Source organism: Salvelinus alpinus, chromosome 3 (genome assembly GCF_045679555.1).
Source record: "Salvelinus alpinus chromosome 3, SLU_Salpinus.1, whole genome shotgun sequence".
NCBI classification, from domain to species: domain Eukaryota; kingdom Metazoa; phylum Chordata; class Actinopteri; order Salmoniformes; family Salmonidae; genus Salvelinus; species Salvelinus alpinus.
Genome location: NC_092088.1, coordinates 25,750,596 through 25,772,888, shown reverse-complemented (window position 1 = coordinate 25,772,888; position 22,293 = coordinate 25,750,596). Strand labels below are relative to the sequence as shown.

General features: G+C 40.5%; 1 protein-coding gene across 2 annotated transcripts in view; it reads left to right on the top strand.

Annotated features, from left to right (window-relative positions):
* Window positions 1–22,293, top strand: part of LOC139570419 (myosin-binding protein C, fast-type-like) — a 50,360-nt gene that overhangs the window by 1,400 nt on the left and 26,667 nt on the right. For both annotated transcript variants that reach the window (XM_071392276.1, XM_071392275.1), the window contains exons 2-4: window positions 19,829–19,846; window positions 20,254–20,271; window positions 21,015–21,038. In XM_071392276.1, coding sequence (XP_071248377.1) covers window positions 19,829–19,846; window positions 20,254–20,271; window positions 21,015–21,038 — 60 coding nt within the window. The remainder of the gene's footprint in view (window positions 1–19,828; window positions 19,847–20,253; window positions 20,272–21,014; window positions 21,039–22,293) is intronic.

The window sequence follows — 22,293 nt, the reverse complement described above, 5'->3', positions numbered from 1 at the left end:
GACATCACAACCAATGGATTGGAACACTATCTACTCTATAATTTACTATCTGATATGTGGGCATAAAACTTATGTCAATTCAGGCTACTAGTTACGTGTCCAGAAGTACGTTTATTTTAATCGCTCCTCAGTTATTTCCAAATATTACAGCTCATACAAAAGCATATACCTCACCGATATTCACACATTTTCTGCACCTGTCCTGAAAAACAAAAAAAAACTTTTCTTTCAAGGTTTACTATCATTTGTTTTTGTTCCACATTTACTAGCTGGTTTCGCTCCAGACCTTTGATTTATACACAAATGCATGCTAGGGAAGGCACGCATTGGGAATAATACCTGTCTTGGAAGATTTCATTTCCTGGTTACTTGGCAGGACTGTCGGAAAGTTGAGAAATATACTGTTGTTTATGATAATGTCATTTAGCTGATGACAACATATCGAAAATAAGCTTGGTAGCATCATGGCGTTTGAATCCCAACTTTTCCTACCTATCGAAGTTAGACTGACACTTAGTAACCCAATAACGTTTGGGTATGTCATGACTTCAAACTTGTCATAAAACTTCACTGCACTATATTTAGTGATGTGTGTCTATGGCGGATTTCAATATATGGTTGGCTTCCTCTCCTCTGAGGAGCGATCCGTCCTCCTTTTTAACATCCACTTTGACTAAGTGTTACCGTAAATCACAACGCTGGCGGTAACCTGAGAGAGGGACTAGAAAACCAGAGTGTGAGAGGGAGATGAGTTTTAAAGACACCACGTTGATATCAAGACAGGACGATTGGCCTTGTCTTTCTGCCGTCGCTGCTCTACCACCTTTTTCCTCTGACAGAAAATCTCTGTATTTCTTTGACACGTATCGCTGTCTGTTTTACACTGTGTTAGTCTTCAATGACAGTCTATGAAGTCTTGAAATGTGACACACACTAAGCACTACTAAGTATAGAAGCTCCCACAGCTCCTTATCTTTGTGGAGGCCTATTGCCACATTTCCAAGATTTCCAGACCCCTGTCCTACCTACCGTCTGTCACCTATGAAACAGTGACCACTGTAACCCCCATAAACTTTCACCTCCTTCCATCTACTCTCGTTCTCCCAGAGCCATCCTTTTTCACCCTGAATTTACCGGTGGTTGGGCCTTAAGATAGATATGATATCCCCTTGCCATGTCTGAACCCCCGCCACCATCTTAGACCTTTCTTGGCCCCGTCCTCACTCAACCGCTAACCTTTGACGGCTCAGCTCAAATAACCACCACACTCCCTGATTGACGGGTTCCTGTACATTAGGCTCACCAGAAAAAAAAACTCTAAATATAATATCATTTTGAAGGACAGATACAAACAGTTTATTTCAGTATGAGAATACTCTGAAAATGTGAAAATACATTACAGGTTAGTAACAAACTTCTGCCGTAAAGAGTTTAAAAAAAAACAGGAAATACCAATTTGTACCAAGTATTTACGTAGTTTATAATCATTCATAAACAATTGACATACATTGGGGCAGCTTTTCTGCCTGTCATTTTAGCTACTCAGGATACAGAATGATCTACTCTGTGTATATTTTACCCGTTTGTCCTTCAAACTACTTATCAATGCCTTGGGGGTTCTTGCATTTCTGTGTCGTTCCATTATTAGGTAACCACAAGACTATTTCTTTCTTTTTATCACTGATCTCTCTCTTCCCCCTTCTCCCAGTTAAAAATATCCCGACTTCACCTCTAACCTTTTTCCTCATCTACATTACTCCATCCACATTAATATGATATCACGCCGGCATATAAGGTTTTATCGTTTCCAACTTGCAATATAATTTGCTATAAATCATGATCTAATCCTCCTTCTGTCTCTACAGATGTAGGATCTTGTCATGTATTTGAGGTTTAAAAAGGCTTCTGAAGTTAGTCATTTCCACTTAGAAATGTCAGAAATGTCCATTATGAAAATGTGTCAACCCCTACAAAACTGTCCATTAATTACAATCAATATAATAATTAATTTTTCCTGTTGCTGCAGGATTATTTTCCTGCTGTAGCAAACTAGCTCAAATTAAGATCTTTCATCTGTACTTTTTCAAAAAATATAGTCCAACCCTTCCTATTTGAACTAGTTTCCCATCCCACCCTTTCCCGACTCCTCTCTCAAAAACTTGACAGGTCTGCTTTCAACGTAAGTGGAGAGAGATAGGGAGAGAGCAAAGGATGGCAGGTAGCCTAGTGTTTAAGAGCATAGGGCCAGTAACCCGAAAGGTTGCTGGGTTGAATCCCTGAGCCAACTATGTGATAAATCTGTTGACATTCCCTTCTGCAAGGCACTTAACCCTCTGGATAATCGCTACTGCTAAAATATCAAATTAAATGTAGAGATGACAGTTTGTTGGCCATATTTCCTTTCATCTTTGCAAAACATTATGGCGGCAAAATGAACTCTTCATCATCCTCTCTCATGTTTCCTGTACATCTTTATTTTGTTTTCCTCAACATGGCTTGTGCAATGCACTTCCTGAAACCAGAAAAGGAAAAGGTTGGCACTCACAAAACATCGTTATTCCACCTCTTGCCACTATTACATTTTCGGGCCATATTGCATTGAATTGAATTGATTGCTTTTGAAGGCATTCTCCCAATATGATGTCACTCTTTCAAGACATACAGTGCCTTCAAAAAGTATTGACACCGCTTGACTTTTTGTTGTGTTACAGCCTGGATTTAAAATTGATTACAATTTTGATTTTTTTTCGCTGGCCTACACACAATATCCCATAATGTCATAATTATTCAAAAAGGAAATGCTCAAATGTCTTGGGAAATGGCAAACCTAAATAAGTTCAGGAGGAAAACTTTGCATAATAAGTTGCTTGGACTCACTCTGTGTGCAATACGTGTTTAACATGATTTTGAATGTCTACCTAGTCTCTGTGCCCTACAAATACAATTATCTGTAAGGTCCCTCAGTCGAGCAGTGAATTTCAAACACAGATTCAACCACAAAGACCAGGGAGGTTTTCCAATGCCTCGCAAATAAGGGCACCTATTGGTAGATGGGTAAAAAAAAAGAAGCAGACATTGAATATCTCTTTGAGGATGGTGCAGTTATTAATTACACTTTGGATGATGTATCAACGCACACAGTCATTACAAAGATGCAGTCATCGTTCCTAATTCAGTTGCTGGAAAGGAAGGAAACTGCTCAATTACAGAGTTTAACGGCTGTGATAGGAGAAAAATTAAGACGGATCAACAACATTGTAGTTATTCCACAATACTAACCTAATTGACAGAGTGAAAAGAAGGAATCCTGTACAGACTAACAAATATTCCAAAACATACATCCTGTTTGAAACAAGACACTAAAGTAATACTGCAAAAAATGTGGCAAAGCAATGAACATTTTGTTCTGAATACAAAGTCTTTTGTTTGGGGCAAATCCAATAGAACACATTACTGAGTACCACTCTCCATATTTTCAAGCATAGTGGTGGCTGCATCGTGTTATGGGTGTGCTTGTAATCGTTAAGGATTGGGGAGTTTTTCAGCATAAAAAATAAAGAGCATGGAGTTAAGCAGAGGCAAAATCCTAGAGGGAACCCTGGTTCGGTCTGCTTTGCACCAGACACTGGGAGATGAATTCACCTTTCAGAAGGACAATAACCTAAAACACAAGGGCAAAGCTACACTGGAGTTACTAACCAGTGAATGTTCCTGAGTGGCTGAGCTAGAATTTTGACATAAATATACTTGAAAAACTATGGCAAGACCTGGAAATGGTTGTCTAGCAATGATCAACAACCAATTTGACAGAGCTTGATGAATTTTGAAAAGGAATAAAGGGGAAATGTTGCACAATCCAGTTGTGGAAAGCACTTAAATAGACTTACCCAGAAAGACACACTCTTGTAATCACTGCCAAAGGTGCTTCTACAAAGTATTGACTCATGGGTGTGAATACTTATGTAAATTAGATATTTATTTTCAAAAATTTCAAAAAATCTGTTTTCACTTTTTCATTATGGGGTACTGTGTGTCGATGGTTGAGAAAAAGATATTTAATCAATTTTGAATTCAGGCTGTAACGCAACAAAATGTGGAATAAGTCAAGGGACTCCCCATTGTAGGTTTATACTTTACCTCCTTATCTGTCTTGTTTCTGTCAAGGCTCTCTTCATGGCAACTTACAGTGAGCTCCAAAAGTATTGGGACAGTGGCACATTTTGTTGTTGTTAGGGCAACAGACCAGGAGAGATGTCTGCCTCCCCATGTAGGATTAATAAATCTTATCATCAGGACTGTCGTTTGAAATCACATTGATTTACCACAAGGCTTAACCGTCCTCCAGATGCGTCCATAAAAGACGCCATCTAAGTGTCTGTGTATGGCCATGTTGCACCAGATCACATGCTCTTAGCTAAAGATAGCAAGACTGTAACTAAATATACAGTATCTGTTTCTATGTACATATTTAAAATAATTGTATGATATGGGCTGACTATTACATCAGTCCCGGCCTAAAGTTCCTATTGGCTCAAGGCCAAGGTGGGCAAGGTCAAGGGGGCTGATTAGTGGGTGGAAGGTCCCTTGAGAGGTCAGAGGCGTGACCTGTAAACAGACACTTCACACCTCCAAGGCAGAGAGTGCCCTTCCTCATGCAGCAGACTGGCCATACATGTAATCAACTCTAGCTGAGGGGGAGAGGGGTTTTAACAGCTGCCCCTCCAAATTAAAAGAACTTGGACTCAAAGGACCATTCAGTCACTGTCCCAATACTTTTGGAGAATTGCATTGCATTGATTGCTTTTGAAGGCAGTGTTCCCAATGTGATGTCACTCTTTCAAGACATACAGTGCCTTCAAAAAGTATTGACACCGCTTGACATTTCGTTGTGTTGCAGCCCTGATTTAAAATTGATTAAAATGTAGATTTTGTTTCGCTGGCCTACACACAGTGTGTCAATTACCTCCCTATCATCACTACACAGCATTTCTCGAATGAAAAGTAAAGAAATGAGTTGTATTAATAAATCCTATAATCAGGACTGTCATTTAAAATCACACTGATTTACCACAAGGCTTAACCGTTCCTCCAGATGCAGCCATAAAAGAAGCCTTATACGTGTCTGTGTATGGCCATGCTGCACCAGTCCTACAGTAGATCACATGCTCTGAGCTAAAGATAGCAAGACTGTAACCTAATATACTGTATCTGTTTGTATGTAGGCCGTCATTGTAAATAAGAATTTGTTCTTAACTGACTTGCCTAGTTAAATAAAGGTACAAATAAATAAAAGTACATATTTTAAATCATTTTATGGTATGAGCTGGCTGACCCCTATTAAATCAGACCAGTGGTGTGGCTACGATCCGATCGATGTTCCTTAGACGAGGTACCTTGTAGTCCTCAGGCTTGGTCTTGATCATGTGGCCGTCTTGCTTTGGCTTGAGTGCTCCTGGTCTGCAGGAGGAGGTTTGTGCAAGGCCTTTAGCCAGCTGCATTCCAGTGCTCCTAGGGTTACGGAGCACTGCCTCCTGCGATTTTGGCTGTGATGAGATGGGTGGGACCAGTTGGCCACCTCGAGGAGCAGTTGGCCATTGCAGCTTAGCCGTCCCATTCGTGCTGTGTTCTTGGGGGCTGTGACATGGTGACTGGTCATGGTCTCCTTGACTTAGATCTTGTGAAGGACGTATAGGTGGCGTCCCTCACAGATGTTGCAGAGTTTCTTGAGGATGCACTTCTCTGCTGAGTGCTATCGGTCACATCTGGTGCAGCGCTCCTCCTCGTCTAGGTCATTGGAGTAAGTTGAGTAGGGCTGGAGCTAGTCCTTAAACTTATATCGAAGTGGCGAGGCTGGCTTTCCCCAGGGTGGACTCTGGTCGATTCCGTGAGAACGTTAGTGCCCCATATCTTCTGTGGGCATACGCTCACACCTCTCTCTGGTCGCTTGTGCCCTGCCCTGACACTCTGCCTCGATCTGGAGCCAATTCGCTAGGTCTGTGAGATCAGGACACTCACCATCGAGCGGGCAAGGATGGTCAGCGGCATCCATCGTGTGGGCGATCTGCTCAAGTGCCAGGTTGTGTGGGTGGCCCCACTGCTGCCCAAGGGCATCCATCGCTGCTGTATAGGAAGCTGGATTATTATTATTTTTTTATTATTTTTGTTGGACTTATAAAGATATACAAATTACGAATGTAACAGGTACATCCTTTTATCCCCCTATACTTATTGAAACACCTCCCTTCCTTAACAACAAAAGCAGCGTATAAATTACAAAATTAAATACATGTAAATAATAATAAATATATAAATTTATATGCACATATGTACATATACACATACAGTTGAAGTCGGAAGTTTACATACACCTTAGCCAAATACATTTCAACTCAGTTTTTCACAATTCCTGACATTTAATCGGAGTAAATATTCCCTGTCTTAGGTCAGTAAAGATCACCACTTTATTTTAAGAATGTGAAATGTCAGAATAATAGTAGAGAGAATGATTTATTTCAGCTTTTATTTCTTTCATCACATTCCCGGTGGGTCAGAAGTTTACAAACACTCAATTAGTATTTGGTAGCATTGCCTTTAAATTGTTTAACTTGTGTCAAACGTTTTGTGTAGCCTTCCACAAGCTTCCCACAATAAGTTTGGTGAATTTTGGCCCATTCCTCCTGACAGAGCTGGTGTAACTGAATCAGGTTTGTAGGCCTCCTTGCTCTCACACGCTTTTTCAGTTCTGCCCACAAATTTTCTATAGGATTGAGGTCAGGGCTTTGTGATGGCCACTCCAATACCTTCACTTTGTTGTCCTTAAGCCATTTTGCCACAACTTTGGAAGTATGCTTGGGGGTCATTGTCCATTTGGAAGAACCATTTGCGACCAAGCTTTAACTTCCTGACTGATGTCTTGAGATGTTGCTTCAATATATCCACATAATTTTACTCCCTCATGATGCCATCTATTTTGTGAAGTGCACCAGTCCCTCCTGCAGCAAAGCACCGCAACAACATGATGCTGCCACCCCCGTGCTTCACGGTTGGGATGGTGTTCTGCAGCTTGCAAGCCTCCCCCTTTTTCCTCCAAACATAACGATGGTCATTATGGCCAAACAGTTCTATTTTTGTTTCATCAGACCAGAGGACATTTCTCCAAAAAGTACGATCTTTGTCCCCATGTGCAGTTGTAAACCGTAGTCTGGCTTTTTTATGGTGGTTTTGGAGCAGTGGCTTCTTCCTTGCTGACTGGCCTTTCAGGTTATGTCGATATAGGACTCGTTTTACTGTGGATATAGATACTTTTGTACCTGTTTCCTCCAGCATCTTCACAAGGTCCTTTGCTGTTGTTCTGGGATTATTTGCACTTTTCGCACCAAAGTACGTTCATCTCTAGGAGACAGCTCCTTCCTGAGCGGTATGACGGCTGCGTGGTCCCATGGTGTTTATACTTACGTACTATTGTTTGTAATGATGAACGTGGTACCTTCAGGCGTTTGCAAATTGCTCCCAAGGATGAACCAAACTTGTGGAGGTCTACACATTTTTTTACGAGGTCTTGGCTGATTTCTTTTGAATTTCCCATGATGTCAGCAAAGAGGTACTGAGTTTGAAGGTAGGCCTCGAAATACATCCACAGGTACACCTCCAATTGACTCACATGATGTCAATTAGCCTATCAGAAGCTTCTAAAGCAATGACATAATTTTCTGGATTTTTCCAAGCTGTTTAAAGGCACAGTCAACTTAGTGTATGTAAACTTCTGACTCACTGGAATTGTGATTAAGTGAATTATAAGTGAAAAAATCTGTCTGTAAACAATTGTTGGAAAAATTACTTATGTCATGCACAAAGTAGATGTCTTAACCGACTTGCCAAAACTATAGTTTGTTAACAAGAAATGTGTGGAGTGGTTGAAAACGAGTTTCAATGACTCCAACCTAGGTGTATGTAAACTTCTGACCAACTGTACGTACATACATATACACAAAAATAAAATTAAAATATCACAACATACTGTCCCTTCCCTCCCACACCCTCTCATATCCCCTGTTGGCCAGAATTCTTACTCCTGATCAATAGAAGGCAACTGTTCAAAAAAGGAAATTTAAGGCTGCCATCTCAATGGCTTGAAAATAACGAGATCATTAAAACTGGCAAACTTCCCATCTAAAAATAAATCTTTGAAACATACCAAACCTCTCTCTTGCCACAAAACAAAAGCCTGGTCGAGTTTGGAGGGTAGAAATAGGTGGTTGTTTCAGATAGGGCTTAGAAGAGAAGGGGCAGAAAGTCTCAAATGTTGATGAAATTGTCACCAGATCTTCAAAGTAGAGAGCACAATGGGGTTTCTAGTATACTTTGAAGGACACAAGGAGCACAAGTAAGGGCAGAAAGGGAGGATGGTTTTCAGGAGTGTGCTTCTAATGAGCACCAGTTGGTACTTGGAGCATTACACCAGACCATAATCTTTTGAATATTGGCTTCCCAATAGTAAAAAAGTAAATTTGGAAGTGCCAATCCTCCATCTTGTCTCCTTCTTTTAAATATTGCTCTACGTATCCTAGGTGATTTGCCTTCCCAGATAAAATGACTGATGAGCCTATCCAACTTGGTAAACAATGATTTCGGCAGAAAGATCGGAAGACATTGAAAAACGTATAGAAACCTAGGTAAAATTTTCATTTGAACAGATTGGATTCTGCCAGCTAAGGGGAGAGGCAGACTATCCCAGCGTTGTAAGTCTGCTTTAACTTGTGTAACTAGACTTGCAAAGTTAGTTTTATGGAGGGTAGCCAGAGAATGTGTTATACTCACGCCTAAGTTGGAAAAACCATAGACGGAAAGGCAAGGCTCCAGGGGGAATTTGCTTGGCAGCGGGGTTGATCAGAAAACATGAACTTTTCTGAATGTTCAATTTGTAACCTGAGAATGATCCAAATGTGTCTAAAATATGCAGTATGTTATCGACAGAGTTCACAGGGTTAGTGATATATAATAGTAGATCTTCTGCATATAGTGACACGTTGTGTTCTTCACCAGCTCGGTGGATTCTCGTGAATAATGATCATTTTAAGGCCAAGTAAAGCGGTTCTATCGTATCTGCAAAAAGGAGTGGGGACATAGGGCGCCGGGTCCCTCTGGAGAGGGGAAAGTATTTTGAATGTTGAAAGTTGGTGTGTACGCTAGCCGTAGGAGCAGAATAGGGGAGACGTATCCATGAGATGAAATTGGACCCAAAACAAAATCTTCACAAAATCTTAAATAATCCCACTCCTCCCGGTCGAAAGCCTTCTCCGCATCAAGAGAAACAACAATTTTGGGGTCTGGAGAGACAGGAGCGAGTATAATGCCCAAAAGACGGCGTACATTGGAAAACAGTTGTCGCCCTTTGATGATCATCAGATATGACACCCTGAAGGCAGGGTTCCAACCGGCATGCTAGAACCTTAGCTAATAGTTTAACATTAGCGTTCAAAGTGAAATGGAATGATATCCACTACATTCCGCCAGATCTTTATCTTTCTTGGGTATAAGTGATATGTAGGCTTGAGTTAGCGTCGGGGGGAGAGAGCCATGTGATAACGAGTCGGTGAACAGATCTAATAGTAAGGGGTAGAGTTGATCTGAGAATTTTTTATCAAAATCAATGGGGAAGCCATCAGGGCCTTGCCACTTTGCATTAACTTTAGAGCCTTTGTTATCTCATCTAGAGGGTTATCCAGAACTTTACTCATGTCCATATCAATAGATGGAATATCCAAGTTATCTAAATAGCTGTCAGTTTCCGTGTGTGTAAGAGTTCCATGTCACCAGTCTGACTGGAAGTCCCAAAACGTCAAATGAAGAAAAAGGAAAAGAGATTGAGAGAGGAGCAGCATGAAAAAAACATCTGAATAATAAATAAATAAACTTTAGAGAAACAGAAACAGAGCACAAGAATCTTTGGATAATGCCAACATAATGTTCAATGGCCATAATATGACGTCCACTAGGTGTTGCCACATGGCTGAGATAATGAGAAACATTTGAAATTAACCAGTAGGCTATGAAAAGGGTCACCCCCTGTCTTGGTAAATTCTTACAAACGTCCTTAGGTGGAAACAATTAAATAACAGTATACAAACGGACAACTAGCATTTTTGATATATACAATTAAGCAAACGAACCGTGGGTCTAAACTCTTCAGCTAGTGCAACAATTTAACAAGAGTGAAATTGGAAGAGAGGAGTGATAGTTTTAGACTCCAATGTCGTAGTGGAGTCCGAGATAAAGTGAATGTGACTGAGGACCGTCAGTGAGCAACATCACCAATTAAGGCCAACGTAAACCACGGTAGTTCAGAATACATCAAGGAGAGCCCCAACGAAAAATGCATTTATATATACACAAATATCTGTAGACCGGATCGGTGTCTAACTTGCGAGTAACAGTATCCAAAATAGCCGACAGGTGGCCAAATGACCATGTGGGCTATAGATTACCATAAGTGGAACAGCAAAATCAAAGCCTTAGTCAAAATAAATACATCTAAATGCTGTGCTTTCAACAGCGATTGTCTTTGATTAAGAAACTAAATGAGATCAAATGAAAGTTTAAAGTACAGTGAGACAGCATAGTATGCCAGTGTCAACAACAAATTCGTTATGTGCTGCCTGAAACATACTTACTCTAGCCGGCAAACTTTAGCATAGGATTATTTCACGAGAAACAGATCGATAGATAGCCATAGATGTATGTAGCTTAGGGTCCACACGGTCACTAGGACTAACGTTGCTCACATAATACAGGCAGGTGAGCAATCGATTGTATTTGAAATATTGCGAGGCCTGTTTGGTCTGCATGCTGTTATTTCACTGACATATTTGCCGTGTGTTCCCGATTGTTGGCTATGCCTTGTTATTGGGCTACAATCCACAGCGAGGCTATTTTTTTAAAAGAAGCTATTGATCCTCTGTGGCTAAGTTATAGGCCTTTTCATGGTGTAGTAGGCTATTCTGAATTATTAAATGTATTTCTGAACAGACAGCAGTAAGTCTATAACTTTGGCAAATGTATTTAAATTCATCAGGGGTGCCGCAGTTCCTTCAGACCCCTTTGCACGGCTATGGTTCTCTAAGGAAATAAATGATGGTCAACGCTGGAGAGATGAGAGCTACAGGCTCATGTCTATCATAGCAGACAGGGAGAAAGGATATAGAAAGTGAATCTCATTCTAGTAATGTGAGAGATACTGGCGCAATTCTCACAAAGCCACGGCCACGCGTTGGTCTCAAACATAGGTTACAATGTTGCGCGAATCATAAACCCGGGCCGGCCCAACCCAAATCAACTCTTAGAATGTTAGGCCAGGGCTGAAAATCTACTTTTCCACATTATGTTTTTTTTGTGGGGGCAGGATAATTAACAAAGAGGCAACTCAAATTAAAAAGATTTTTCATGTCACGAGAGGTACCGGATCCAACAAAACAGTCCAAAACCCGGAAGTGCCGGAACCTGTTCTGCTCAAATGAAACACTGGCTCTGTTCTTAGCCTCAGGCTGCACAGGCTGTTATCTCACCAAGTGATCATATTTTCACCCATCAGACTATTCTCAATTTAATCTTGTCTTTACTAATATGTTAAATTCGTTTTGATTTAGAATGGCCCGTTATCAAATGGGCAAGAACAGGGGCAAGACTAAAAATACATGTCATCCATATACACTGGAATAGTGAATGGAAGCCACTTTTCCGCAGGTACATTTTTCACTCATGTTGGGTAGGCTACTCCGGTTCTGGTAATTTCGCTGCACCACAGATGATATACCACTCAAACCCATGGGCTGTCCAACTGTGTTCCTGATGCTACCCAGTGCTTAATTTGGGAAACCAAGTGAAATCTGTCTGTGAACATCAATAGAAACATATTTAATGAAACTGTTGACATCTCTCTGAAAGGGCAACCAATGAAGAACAAACACCATTGTAAATACAACCCATATTTACTTTTGTACATCATTATAAAACTGGACATAGCCATAATATGACATTTGAAATGTGCTTATTCCTTTGAAACTTGTGAGTTTAATGTTTACTGTCAAATTTGTATTGTTTATTTCACTTTTGTTTATGATCTATTTCGCTTGCTTTGGCAATGTTACCATATGTTTCCCATGCCAATAAAGCCCATTTGAATTGATTTGAATTTAGTTGAAAGCAATGAAGGAGAGAGGGGAGTAGATGGAAACTCATGGTGGAGAGATATTCTTTAATTAAAGGCAATGTGTCAGTCTATTAATTATGACGTTTAAAAAAAAAAAAAACTATTACTAGCCTATTCGAAATCTAAAACAAATTCACTATAAATGTAGGCTAAATCTGCCAAATTTTGATTTAGGCTAGACCAATTATGTACCAAAGATATCTTGAATCAGTATTTTTTAAATGTGTTTCTGCTATGTGTAATATGTGGTTGGCTATGTATTGTATAATGGCACAATCATTATTTTAATTCAAGGTTTTTGGCAGGCAAGCTGCAGAAGGACGAGTAGGCTACAATTCCCCATCGTTTATCAGAGCAATTTTGACGGCCAGCTAGCAAAAAAGTTTGAGAGGGTTTATTTAATGTTCCTTCGTTAGATTTGAGCTCATCTTGCTCTGGCTAGCATTAGTTGTTGATCTTGTTGTTGTTGATGTGCATAACTGGGGGAGAAAGAGCCTACCTTTTCATGGTTGTTTGATCGATAGGACTGTAAAGTTCCCAAATCTAAAAGGACTCCTGTGGTATTGACATATTTGCAGAAATCCATTCAGGTGAATTTTGTGGCTTTTGGCGAATGCGCTCTAATGATGTAAAGTAGTGCTGTTGCAACTGCCTTTAAACACACAGTCCAGTTCAAAGTGAATGATGGCAGGCCTGTGTGGCAAATGGCTTGTTTTTTATAAAGGCCTACTGTAAATCTGATTGGTTATGGCGCACCGGTCTGCGTAGACTCTAGTCCTGGACGAGACAGGTGTTTTTATTAGGTTTTATTTACTGCAGTGTCTATTAATTGTCCAAACGCACGGCCGCTTTCCCACTTTATATTGCTGTAGAATGGTCACAAATGCCTTAGTACATATAATTCCCAAACATTCTAAGAATTTCTGAAAACGTGAAAAAGAACATATTTAAGCGCTCGCTTGTCAGAAAATGTTTTAATAAGTATCATATTCTTCCTGGGGGTGTATATGAACAGATTTGAATAATGTAAAATGCTGTCAGTTCCACTTTAAATATTGATGTCACAAATGTATTATTTGTACAGTTCTTTATTACAAATGTTGTTATTTGTTTCATTTGACTGTGTAAAACCTCGCAGTACTAGTTATTTCTCTGAAAGTGAGGTGTCTACAGTATATAGCATTTTGCAAAAAAACATGATTATTTATCTCTCTGAAATGAAACCATCAAGTGATAGATTTCCAACAACTACAGTACATGTCTGTCATTGAACAACCCCATGCCACGATTAGAAAGTGAAAAACGCACCAATCTCTTTTGTAATTTCTTTAAAAAATAAAAGCAACATTTTTTTTACAAACATTTCTGAAAATGTATATATAGAGTTTTGGAATGAAACTCTTCATTTGTTATGTTACTAAAAGGGAAATACTACTCCTGATGCATTTTAGCATTTCAATGTTAACTTCATCAAAAGTATGACCAGTACGATATATATAGGGCGTATTGGATGCCCACGTCTTTGTGACCAACCAGGTATCAAACCAGGTAGCGTGATGGACTGCATTGGTCCATTGAGCTGAAGCCTAGGCATTAGCTTTGGTAGCCAACACAAATCTTTAAGTCTATAGCGAAGTTATACATCATGCAAGCATATTTCACCAAACCACCTCCTCTTCATGTACATCTTCATGAAGCTATTGGAGGAGACTGACCAATCAGTGTCTAATCACTGTGGAGCCAGAAGTGTCAAACAGGGTGCTATTCTACAGCTGAAGTTCATATGGACAACCTAAGACAGGTTGTTAATCAGTGAATTAATGCTCACTGGGTCAACAGTCCTGTCACAGTTCACTCCGGTAGTTAATTTGAGACGTTAGTAGGGCTGTGGGGGTCATTAACTTTTGTCAGCCAGTAACTGTCATGCAAATGCATTGCTGCTCTGTTTGTGTGGCAAGCAGGTTAAGAGATATCTAATCAATGGAAGATGTCATTAAAACGACAGAATTAAAAGGGAAATGAGAAGGAACAGGTAGGCTGCTATTTATAATCCAAATGGAGTTGTTGTTATTTGTAGGCTATCTTCTCTCAGTTTGATGCAGTCAAGACAGGTACTATAATCGGATTGGATGATAAATAACTAGCAAGAAGTTTTTTATTTTATTTTTATTTCCCCTTTATTAACCAGGTAAGCTAGTTGAGAACAAGTTCTCATTTACAACTGCGACCTGGCCAAGATAAAGCAAAGCAGTGCGACACAAACAACAACACAGAGTTACACATGGAATAAAACAAGCGTACAGTCAATAACACAATAGAAAAAGAAGAAAGTCTATATACAGTGTGTGCAAATGGCGTGAGGAGGTAAGGCAATAAATAGGCCGTAGTAGCGAAGTAGTTACAATGTAGCTAATTATCACTGGAGCGATAGATGAGCAGATGATGATGTGCAAGTAGAAATACTGGTGTGCAAAAGAGCAGAAAAGTAAATAAAAACAATATGGGGATGAGGTAGGTAGATTGGGTGGGCTATTTACAGATGGGCTATGTACAGCTGCAGCGATCGGTTAGCTGCTCAGATAGCTGATGTTTAAAGTTAGTGAGGAAAATATAAGTCTCTAGCTTCAGTGATTTTTGCAATTCGTTCCAGTCATTGGCAGCAGAGAACTGGAAGGAAAGGCAGCCAAAGGACGTGTTGGCTTTGGGGATGGCCAGTGAAATATACCTGCTAGAGCGCGTGCTACGGGTGGGTGTTGTTATCGTGACCAGTGAGCTGAGATAAGGCGTAGCTTTACCTAGCATCGACTTATAGATGACCTGGAGCCAGTGGGTCTGGCGACGAATATGTAGCGAGGGCCAGCCGACTAGAGCATACAGGTCGCAGTGGTGGGTGGTATAAGGGGCTTTGGTAACAAAACGGATGGCACTGTGATAGACTGCATCCAGTTTGCTGAGTAGAGTATTGGAAGCTATTTTGTAAATGACATCGCCGAAGTCGAGGATCGGTAGGATAGTCAGTTTTACGAGGGTATGTTTCGGTGTGAGTGAAGGAGGCTTTGTTGCGAAATAGGAAGCCGATTATAGATTTAATTTTGGATTGGAGATGTTTAATATGAGTCTGGAAGGAGAGTTTACAGTCTAGCCAGACACCTAGGTATTTGTAGTTGTCCACATATTCAAAGTTAGAACCATCCAGTGTAGTGATGCTAGTCAGGCAGGCAGGTGTGGGCAGCGATCGGTTGAAAAGCATGCATTTGGTTTTACTAGCGTTTAAGAGCAGTTGGAGACCACGGAAGGAGTGTTGTATGGTATTGAAGCTCGTTTGGAGGTTAGTTAACACAGTGTCCAAGGAAGGGCCAGATGTATACAGAATGGTGTCGTCTGCTTAGAGGTGGATCAGGGAATCACCCGCAGCAAGAGCGACATTGTTGATGTATACAGAGGAAAGAGTCGGCCGAGAATTGAACCCTGTGGTACCCCCATAGAGACTGCCAGAGGTTCCGGACAACAGGTCCTCCGATTTGACAAACTGAACTGTGTCTGAGAGGTAGGAAATTACTTTTAAAGTGTGGAAATTACTTTAAAGTGAGGAAATTACTTTTAAAGAACGACCAGGCATCCTTGACTGACGGGATGAGGTCAATATCCTTCCAGGATACCCGGGCCAGGTCGATTAGAAAGTCCTGCTCGCTGAAGTGTTTTAGGGAGCGTTTGACAGTGATGAGGGGTGGTCGTTTGACCGCAGACCCATAGCGGATGCAGGCAATGAGGCAGTGATCGCTGAGATCCTGATTGAAAACAGCAGAGGTGTATTTGGAGGGCAAGTTGGTCAGGATAATATCTATGAGGGTGCCCATGTTTACGGATTTAGGGTTGTACCTGGTGGGTTCCTTGATAATTTGTGTGAGATTGAGGGCATCTAGCTTAGATTGTAGGACTGCCGGGGTGTTAAGCATATCCCAGTTTAGGTCACCTAACAGAACGAATTCTGAAGATAGATGGAGGGCAATCAATTCACATATGGTGTCCAGGGCACAGCTGGGAGCTGAGGGGGGTCTATAACAGGTGGCAACAGTGAGAGACTTATTTCTGGAGAGATTCATTTTTAAAATTAGAAGCTCGAACTGTTTGGGCATAGACCTGGAAAGTATGACAGAACTTTGCAGGCTATCTCTGGAGTAGATTGCAACTCCTCCCCCTTTGGCAGTTCTATCTTGACAGAAAATGTTGTAGTTGGGGATGGAAATCTCAGAATTTTTGGTGGCCTTCCTAACCCATGATTCAGACACAGCAATGACATCAGGGTTGGCGGAGTGTGCTAAAGCAGTGAGTAAAACAAACTTGAAACCAAGGATTTTTTGGTTACAGAAGTCAACAAATGAGAGTGCCTGGGGACACGCAGGGCCTGGGTTAACCTCCACATCACCCGAGGAACAGAGGAGGAGTAGGATGAGGGTACGGCTAAAGGCTATCAAAACTGGTCGTATAGTGCGTTGGGGACAGAGAATAAAAGGAGCAGATTTCTGGGCGTGGTAGAATAGGTTTAGGGCATAATGTACAGACAGGGGTATGGTGGGGTGCGGGTACAGTGGAGGTAAAGCCCAGGCACTGAGTGATGATAGGAGAGGTTGCATCTCCAGACGTGCTAGTTATGCTGGGTGAAGTCACATGTGCATGTGTGGAAGGTGGGACAAAGGAGGTGTCTGAGGCATGTTGAGTGGGACTAGGGGCTCCACAGTAAACTAAAACAATGATAACTATCCTCGTGCGTGGGTGGAGTGGGATTTTTGGTGTAGTGGACACATTTTGGTAACATGATATCCCCACTGGTCCCACTCCCATTCACAAGGGGAAAATAGCAAAGTTTTTTTTTTGTCTGTTCATTTTGCCTGGATAAAAACATAGCAAGCTAGCTAGCCTTTTAAGTTAACCACATCACCATGTGAAATAATCAGATTTATAATGAAGAAAATATGCCCTGCAAATATTGAGTGTAAAAAACATTATACCAGTTTGATATGCTGCTTGTGTATTCATTCCCATATCAACTACAAATAGAACGTCATCCTGTTTTGGTCACGCAGAAAACGCACATGGCTAGCTAGTTGGGTACAGCAGGTTCTACCATTTTTGATAGCCTGAATCACTAGTTATTACTTTTTGGGTCGATTCTTGTTGTTTGGTTTACTGTTTAAATTGCCGTTGAGATTATATTTGGTAATCAATGCAAAATAGTCTACTTTGATGAATAGCCTAGAAATCCTATAGGAACCAAGCGACAACACTGCTCCCTGTCTCAATTTTCAGGTAGTAAAAACGCACATTGAATGCCAGAGTTTATTACAAGGAGCTACCCCTTTTGTGACATAAAACAACATTCCAACACTCCGAATCTTACGTCTGCATAGAGTTTGTAGTAAGCTTTACTCACTCATTCAAACACACCACACGGCCCCTCCTCTCTCTCCCTTTCTCTATAGCTCTGGTTAATAAAGCAGCAAAACTATTCGCTTTTCTGCTGCTTCCCTCAAGCAAATCGAACCAAATGTATTTATGCATATTGGGTCCAGGGCTTTCCCGTGTCCATTTTGGAACGGGACCTCTAACTCCCATCACCATTAACTCCTCATCATTCAGATTATTCAAACTCATAGTGTTTAGAGAGTGATTAGAGGGACATAAAGCACTGAGTACCGGGCCATTAGCGAGGGCCGTTATCAAGTTAGGTAGGCTACCAATCAATGGCATTCATTTGCGCAGCTTTGGATGGGATTACCGTGACCAACGATCACATGAAATTTGACTGCGGTCATGACTCCTGACTGCTGGTGTGGCATTAATACGGTCATCACGATAGCCCTACACCCGTAACCCAGGGATCAGCAGAGGCCGTCATATGTTGAACCAAGTCATGCCCTCAGTAACTCCAACCTATCAGATGAGTTTAGTTTTTTTTTTTTCATTGGGAAAAGTAGGTGTTATGAAGTCTCAGTATCTCTTTTACATCAGGAATACCACATACTAAATCATAATCTCAAGTATGGATACAATGTGAGTTGGTGTTAGTGCCCCAGCGGTGCCATGGCACTAGGACTGGAGGAGCCTCCATTTCCCTAATGCACTGGACTCTTCCCGGCATACTGAAGAGTGTTTTACAGATTTACACCTACTCCTCTAACAGGGTATCAGGGGCATTCACACCACGATGCTAGCCAGATAATACCCCGCTGTCTGTATTATCCAATTACTTCGTATTGCAAGATGTATTTTTACATCGATTTTTGAAGCAGATGTAAAAAACTAAAATGTGAGCAATGTACTAAAAGGTGTTATGTGATAACCATTAGTTCTGTCTGATACTTACCTAAACACACGGAAGTCAACACAATACCTGGTATCAAACAGTGCATCATGAAACCGAAAGAAACGGAAGTTGGTAACAAAAGTTGTAATTCATGTCAAATGTCATTATTAGACAAAGACACCAGGCAAAAAAAGCGGACAGTGAAACAAAGTGTAATCTACATTGCTGAGAAGAAGAACATAAGGATGGTCAACGTATCTGTTTCAGATCGAACAAAGGTCTTCCTGGATTGAATCCAAAAATGTCTTTGAAAAATGTACTTTAGCAGGAGCTTTTAGGGTAGAAAGAGACAGCCTGGCTGAGGACTGCAGCAGAGGTCAGCTCTGACTATTTAAGACAATGATGGGCAACTCAGGGAGAACTGACATGACTTCATACACCGTCCCTTTTCCAGCCGCCGCGGTAATGTAGTCAGGCCTGAGAAATCGTTGGGAGCCAGCTATATGATGTGCCTGATGCGTCTATTTCAGATTAGAGAGGGTTCTTTTACCAGCTTTCTGCCTCAGCCAATCCAAAGTCGGTCCCCTGTCCAATACCCCTGATAGGCAAAAGCCTGGCTGGACAAAAACCCGGACGGACCAGAAAGAGGAGTCATACCGGCAGGCCAGATAGCAATGTCCCGTTCCAGAAATATCTACTGTGGCTGATCCAATGACCCTGAGGTCACAGTGAAATTTGGGGTCAGGTATCAAATTTAAGGGTAATGCAGGCCGTGTTTCACAGTCTCCTACAAATTCTACTGGTGACGATTTTAAAGTGGATATTAAAAGTCTGGTGTCTTCCACTCTAGAGTTACACTCCAAAGAAGTGAGCCACACAGTAAAATGAAACACTACATTTAACTTAGCTGCTCTAACGTCATTGCATGGACCGTCTGTTGCAAACATGCAGCGAAACCTGTGAGGGAAAGGCAAATGTTGAATAAAGCTTAGTCTTATCACCTTAAGTCCCTAAATTAGACACCTCAAAATACTTAAGTATTGTCAGAAAATGTTGTGTACCTTTGAGCATAGAAACTAAGCTTTTTTTATTGAAATGACATTTTTCTCAATTTAAGTGGTAAGCATTTTTTAAATTGTAATGGTTTCATGATTGCAGTCGTGCATACGCCATTGTAACACTGCCAATTTATGTTTTCCATTTCAGATCAGGTCATGCGAATACTTATTTAGGAATCAACTGAGGATCAACAATGTTTTCCCTACAGTCTTATCAACTCTTCTGATGTGCGTGTACTGTGTGTTTCTGTTTTTCTTTAGTGAAGCCGGAGGGCGAGGGTGAGTAACCTATGGTGGCGACCTTTGAGTGCATTACAGTGGCATAGTTAGACATGATAATGACTCACATTTTTCCATGTCTTCTTGTCAACTGGTCATGTCAGAGGGTAAGCTACAGGAGGGTAGGTTACAGGAACTACTGTAAAACAAAGCCATGTCTCCATCTGCTATTATTGTGCATATGAAGTGGCTGAATGGCAGAGTGGACTGATGTAACTAAAACATGTAACTAAAACATCTGTACCATGATAATGTAGTATAATTTGACCCATTGTCTTACTTTCATGTAATTGCAACACCCATATAAAGATATGAGCATATTGTCATGGTTTTGACCAGTACTGATGACTGGTTATATACTGTCCACTTCTTCTTATCTAACCATTTTTTTTTGTTTGCCTTCTCAGGAGAAGAACCAGCAGAAGGTACGGTGATGATTTCTAGTATAGACACCAGTTCAGTGTCAATAAAACCACCTTTCTATGGTCTTCATACAATTGTTTAGAATGCAACACTTTTGAACACTTAGTGTAACACTGAAAATGTGATTCTAAAACGAGCGGTTGTCACTAATCCCAATGCCGCTAATAGAACACGAATCAATATGTAGTCGCAATTAACCCAGCTGGCATACATAATCAAACCAAAATATCCCCCAAAATCAACTCGAATATATAGACTCAGTCTCTGAATCACAAATGAAAGTGCAAAAGTGACATCTCCGTTTTAGTCTAGCAAAAAAATGTATTTTAGCCTGGTGGAACCAACCAGATCGCTACATTCCTCTGATTAGTTGAAGGTGATCCAATCGCTGACAAGTCAGTTTTGAATAATTCCCATTATTAGACATAAGCTCAAACAGTTTCAAAATGGAGGAATGCCAGACTGATACGTGCAGTGAAAAAGAATGCTGAACGCAGCGATCAGGCTGGTTCCACCCGGCTAAATGTCTTTGTCCTCCAAATAAAGTGAATATTCAATTCAGTTCAGTCCCAGAATCCAGCGATGCATTTAAAAAAAGTGGCTCAAATCGAAATAATCCAGGCGCAATAAATGTATTAAGGAAACACGAAAAGCTATACACTTCCCAGTTCAGTTGTTAGTCTGTGTAACACGTCTAATATCCATGCTGTAGTCCCTCTGTAAATAATGATCATTTTTTCCTCAGCCGAAGAAAAAACAGCAGAAGATGGTAAGGGACACTATGTTTTATTGTATTGAGTGTTCAGTGTTGATAGGTTTGGTTGTACGTGCAGTATAACCTCACAGAAACAAACTTCAGATACAGAGTGAAACGGTCAACTGAATGAGCAAAATCAAAGAGAAACATTTCTTAACGCATAAAATAGAATTACTGTGGGCTACTGTACGGACAAACATAAATGTTGTTATTACCTGCTAAAACACATCAGACATTAACAGAATTTGGCTAAATGATTATAAAATACTTACTGTACTGCAGTGTACTTGATGCAGTGTACTGTACTGTACTGTAAAATATGCTATCATATGCACTTTGATGTCTGATGTAGTCCCGTTTGATTATGTATCATCTGCACTCTTGCTGTCTTCCTTTGTTTAGTTTATTATTTTTTTTGTATCTGTATCATTATGTGATTTGTCTTTTTCGTCTTGTTTTTGAATTTTTCTACTTATTTGATCTTAATGCATTTTGATTTAACTAACCTGTACAAAAGTAGGCATGGTGTCTAAAGTACATACATTTATTTGCTTCGTAAAGAAGATGTGGAAATGCATGCACACCGTCAGCTGCGTGTTGGTTTGTTTATGTTGCATTACAATCTGATTTGATATCTGTGTCTATGTATACACATGTTTGATGTGTGTTGGTTTGCACATACTATCCGTGAGTGGCATGTGTGCTAGGTTGGTTTGACTGCTGTATTTTTTTAGGTATACAAAGTATATCGAAAGCAGGTGCTTCCACACAGGAGTTGATCCTGAGTTAATTAAGTCAAACACCAGATCTCAGCCCAATTGAACACGTCTGGGAGATTCTGTAGCTGTGTCTGAGAGCGTTTTCCACCATCATCAACAAAACACCAATGGATGGAATTTTTCGAATGGTGTCGCATCCCTCCAATAGAGACACTTGTAGAATGCCAAGGCGCCAAGGCGCATTTAAATTGAAGCTGTTCTGGCATCTCGTGGTGGCCCAACGCCCTATTAAGATAATTTGTGTTGGTGTTTCCTTTATTTTGGCAGTTACCTGTACATATGCATGCATGTCTGTATGTATGTATGTACAGTCTGGTCTGAAATTGACTCCATTGATAAAAATGAGCAACTGTATAAAATAAATAATTTAAATACTGAGCTATATTGTATGCTCAAACAAATGGGGAAATAATATTTGATACAATTTCTCAAAGAAAGATATTTTGTTAAACAAGTAAGATTTTTTTCTCAAATAGGTAGGGATCAAA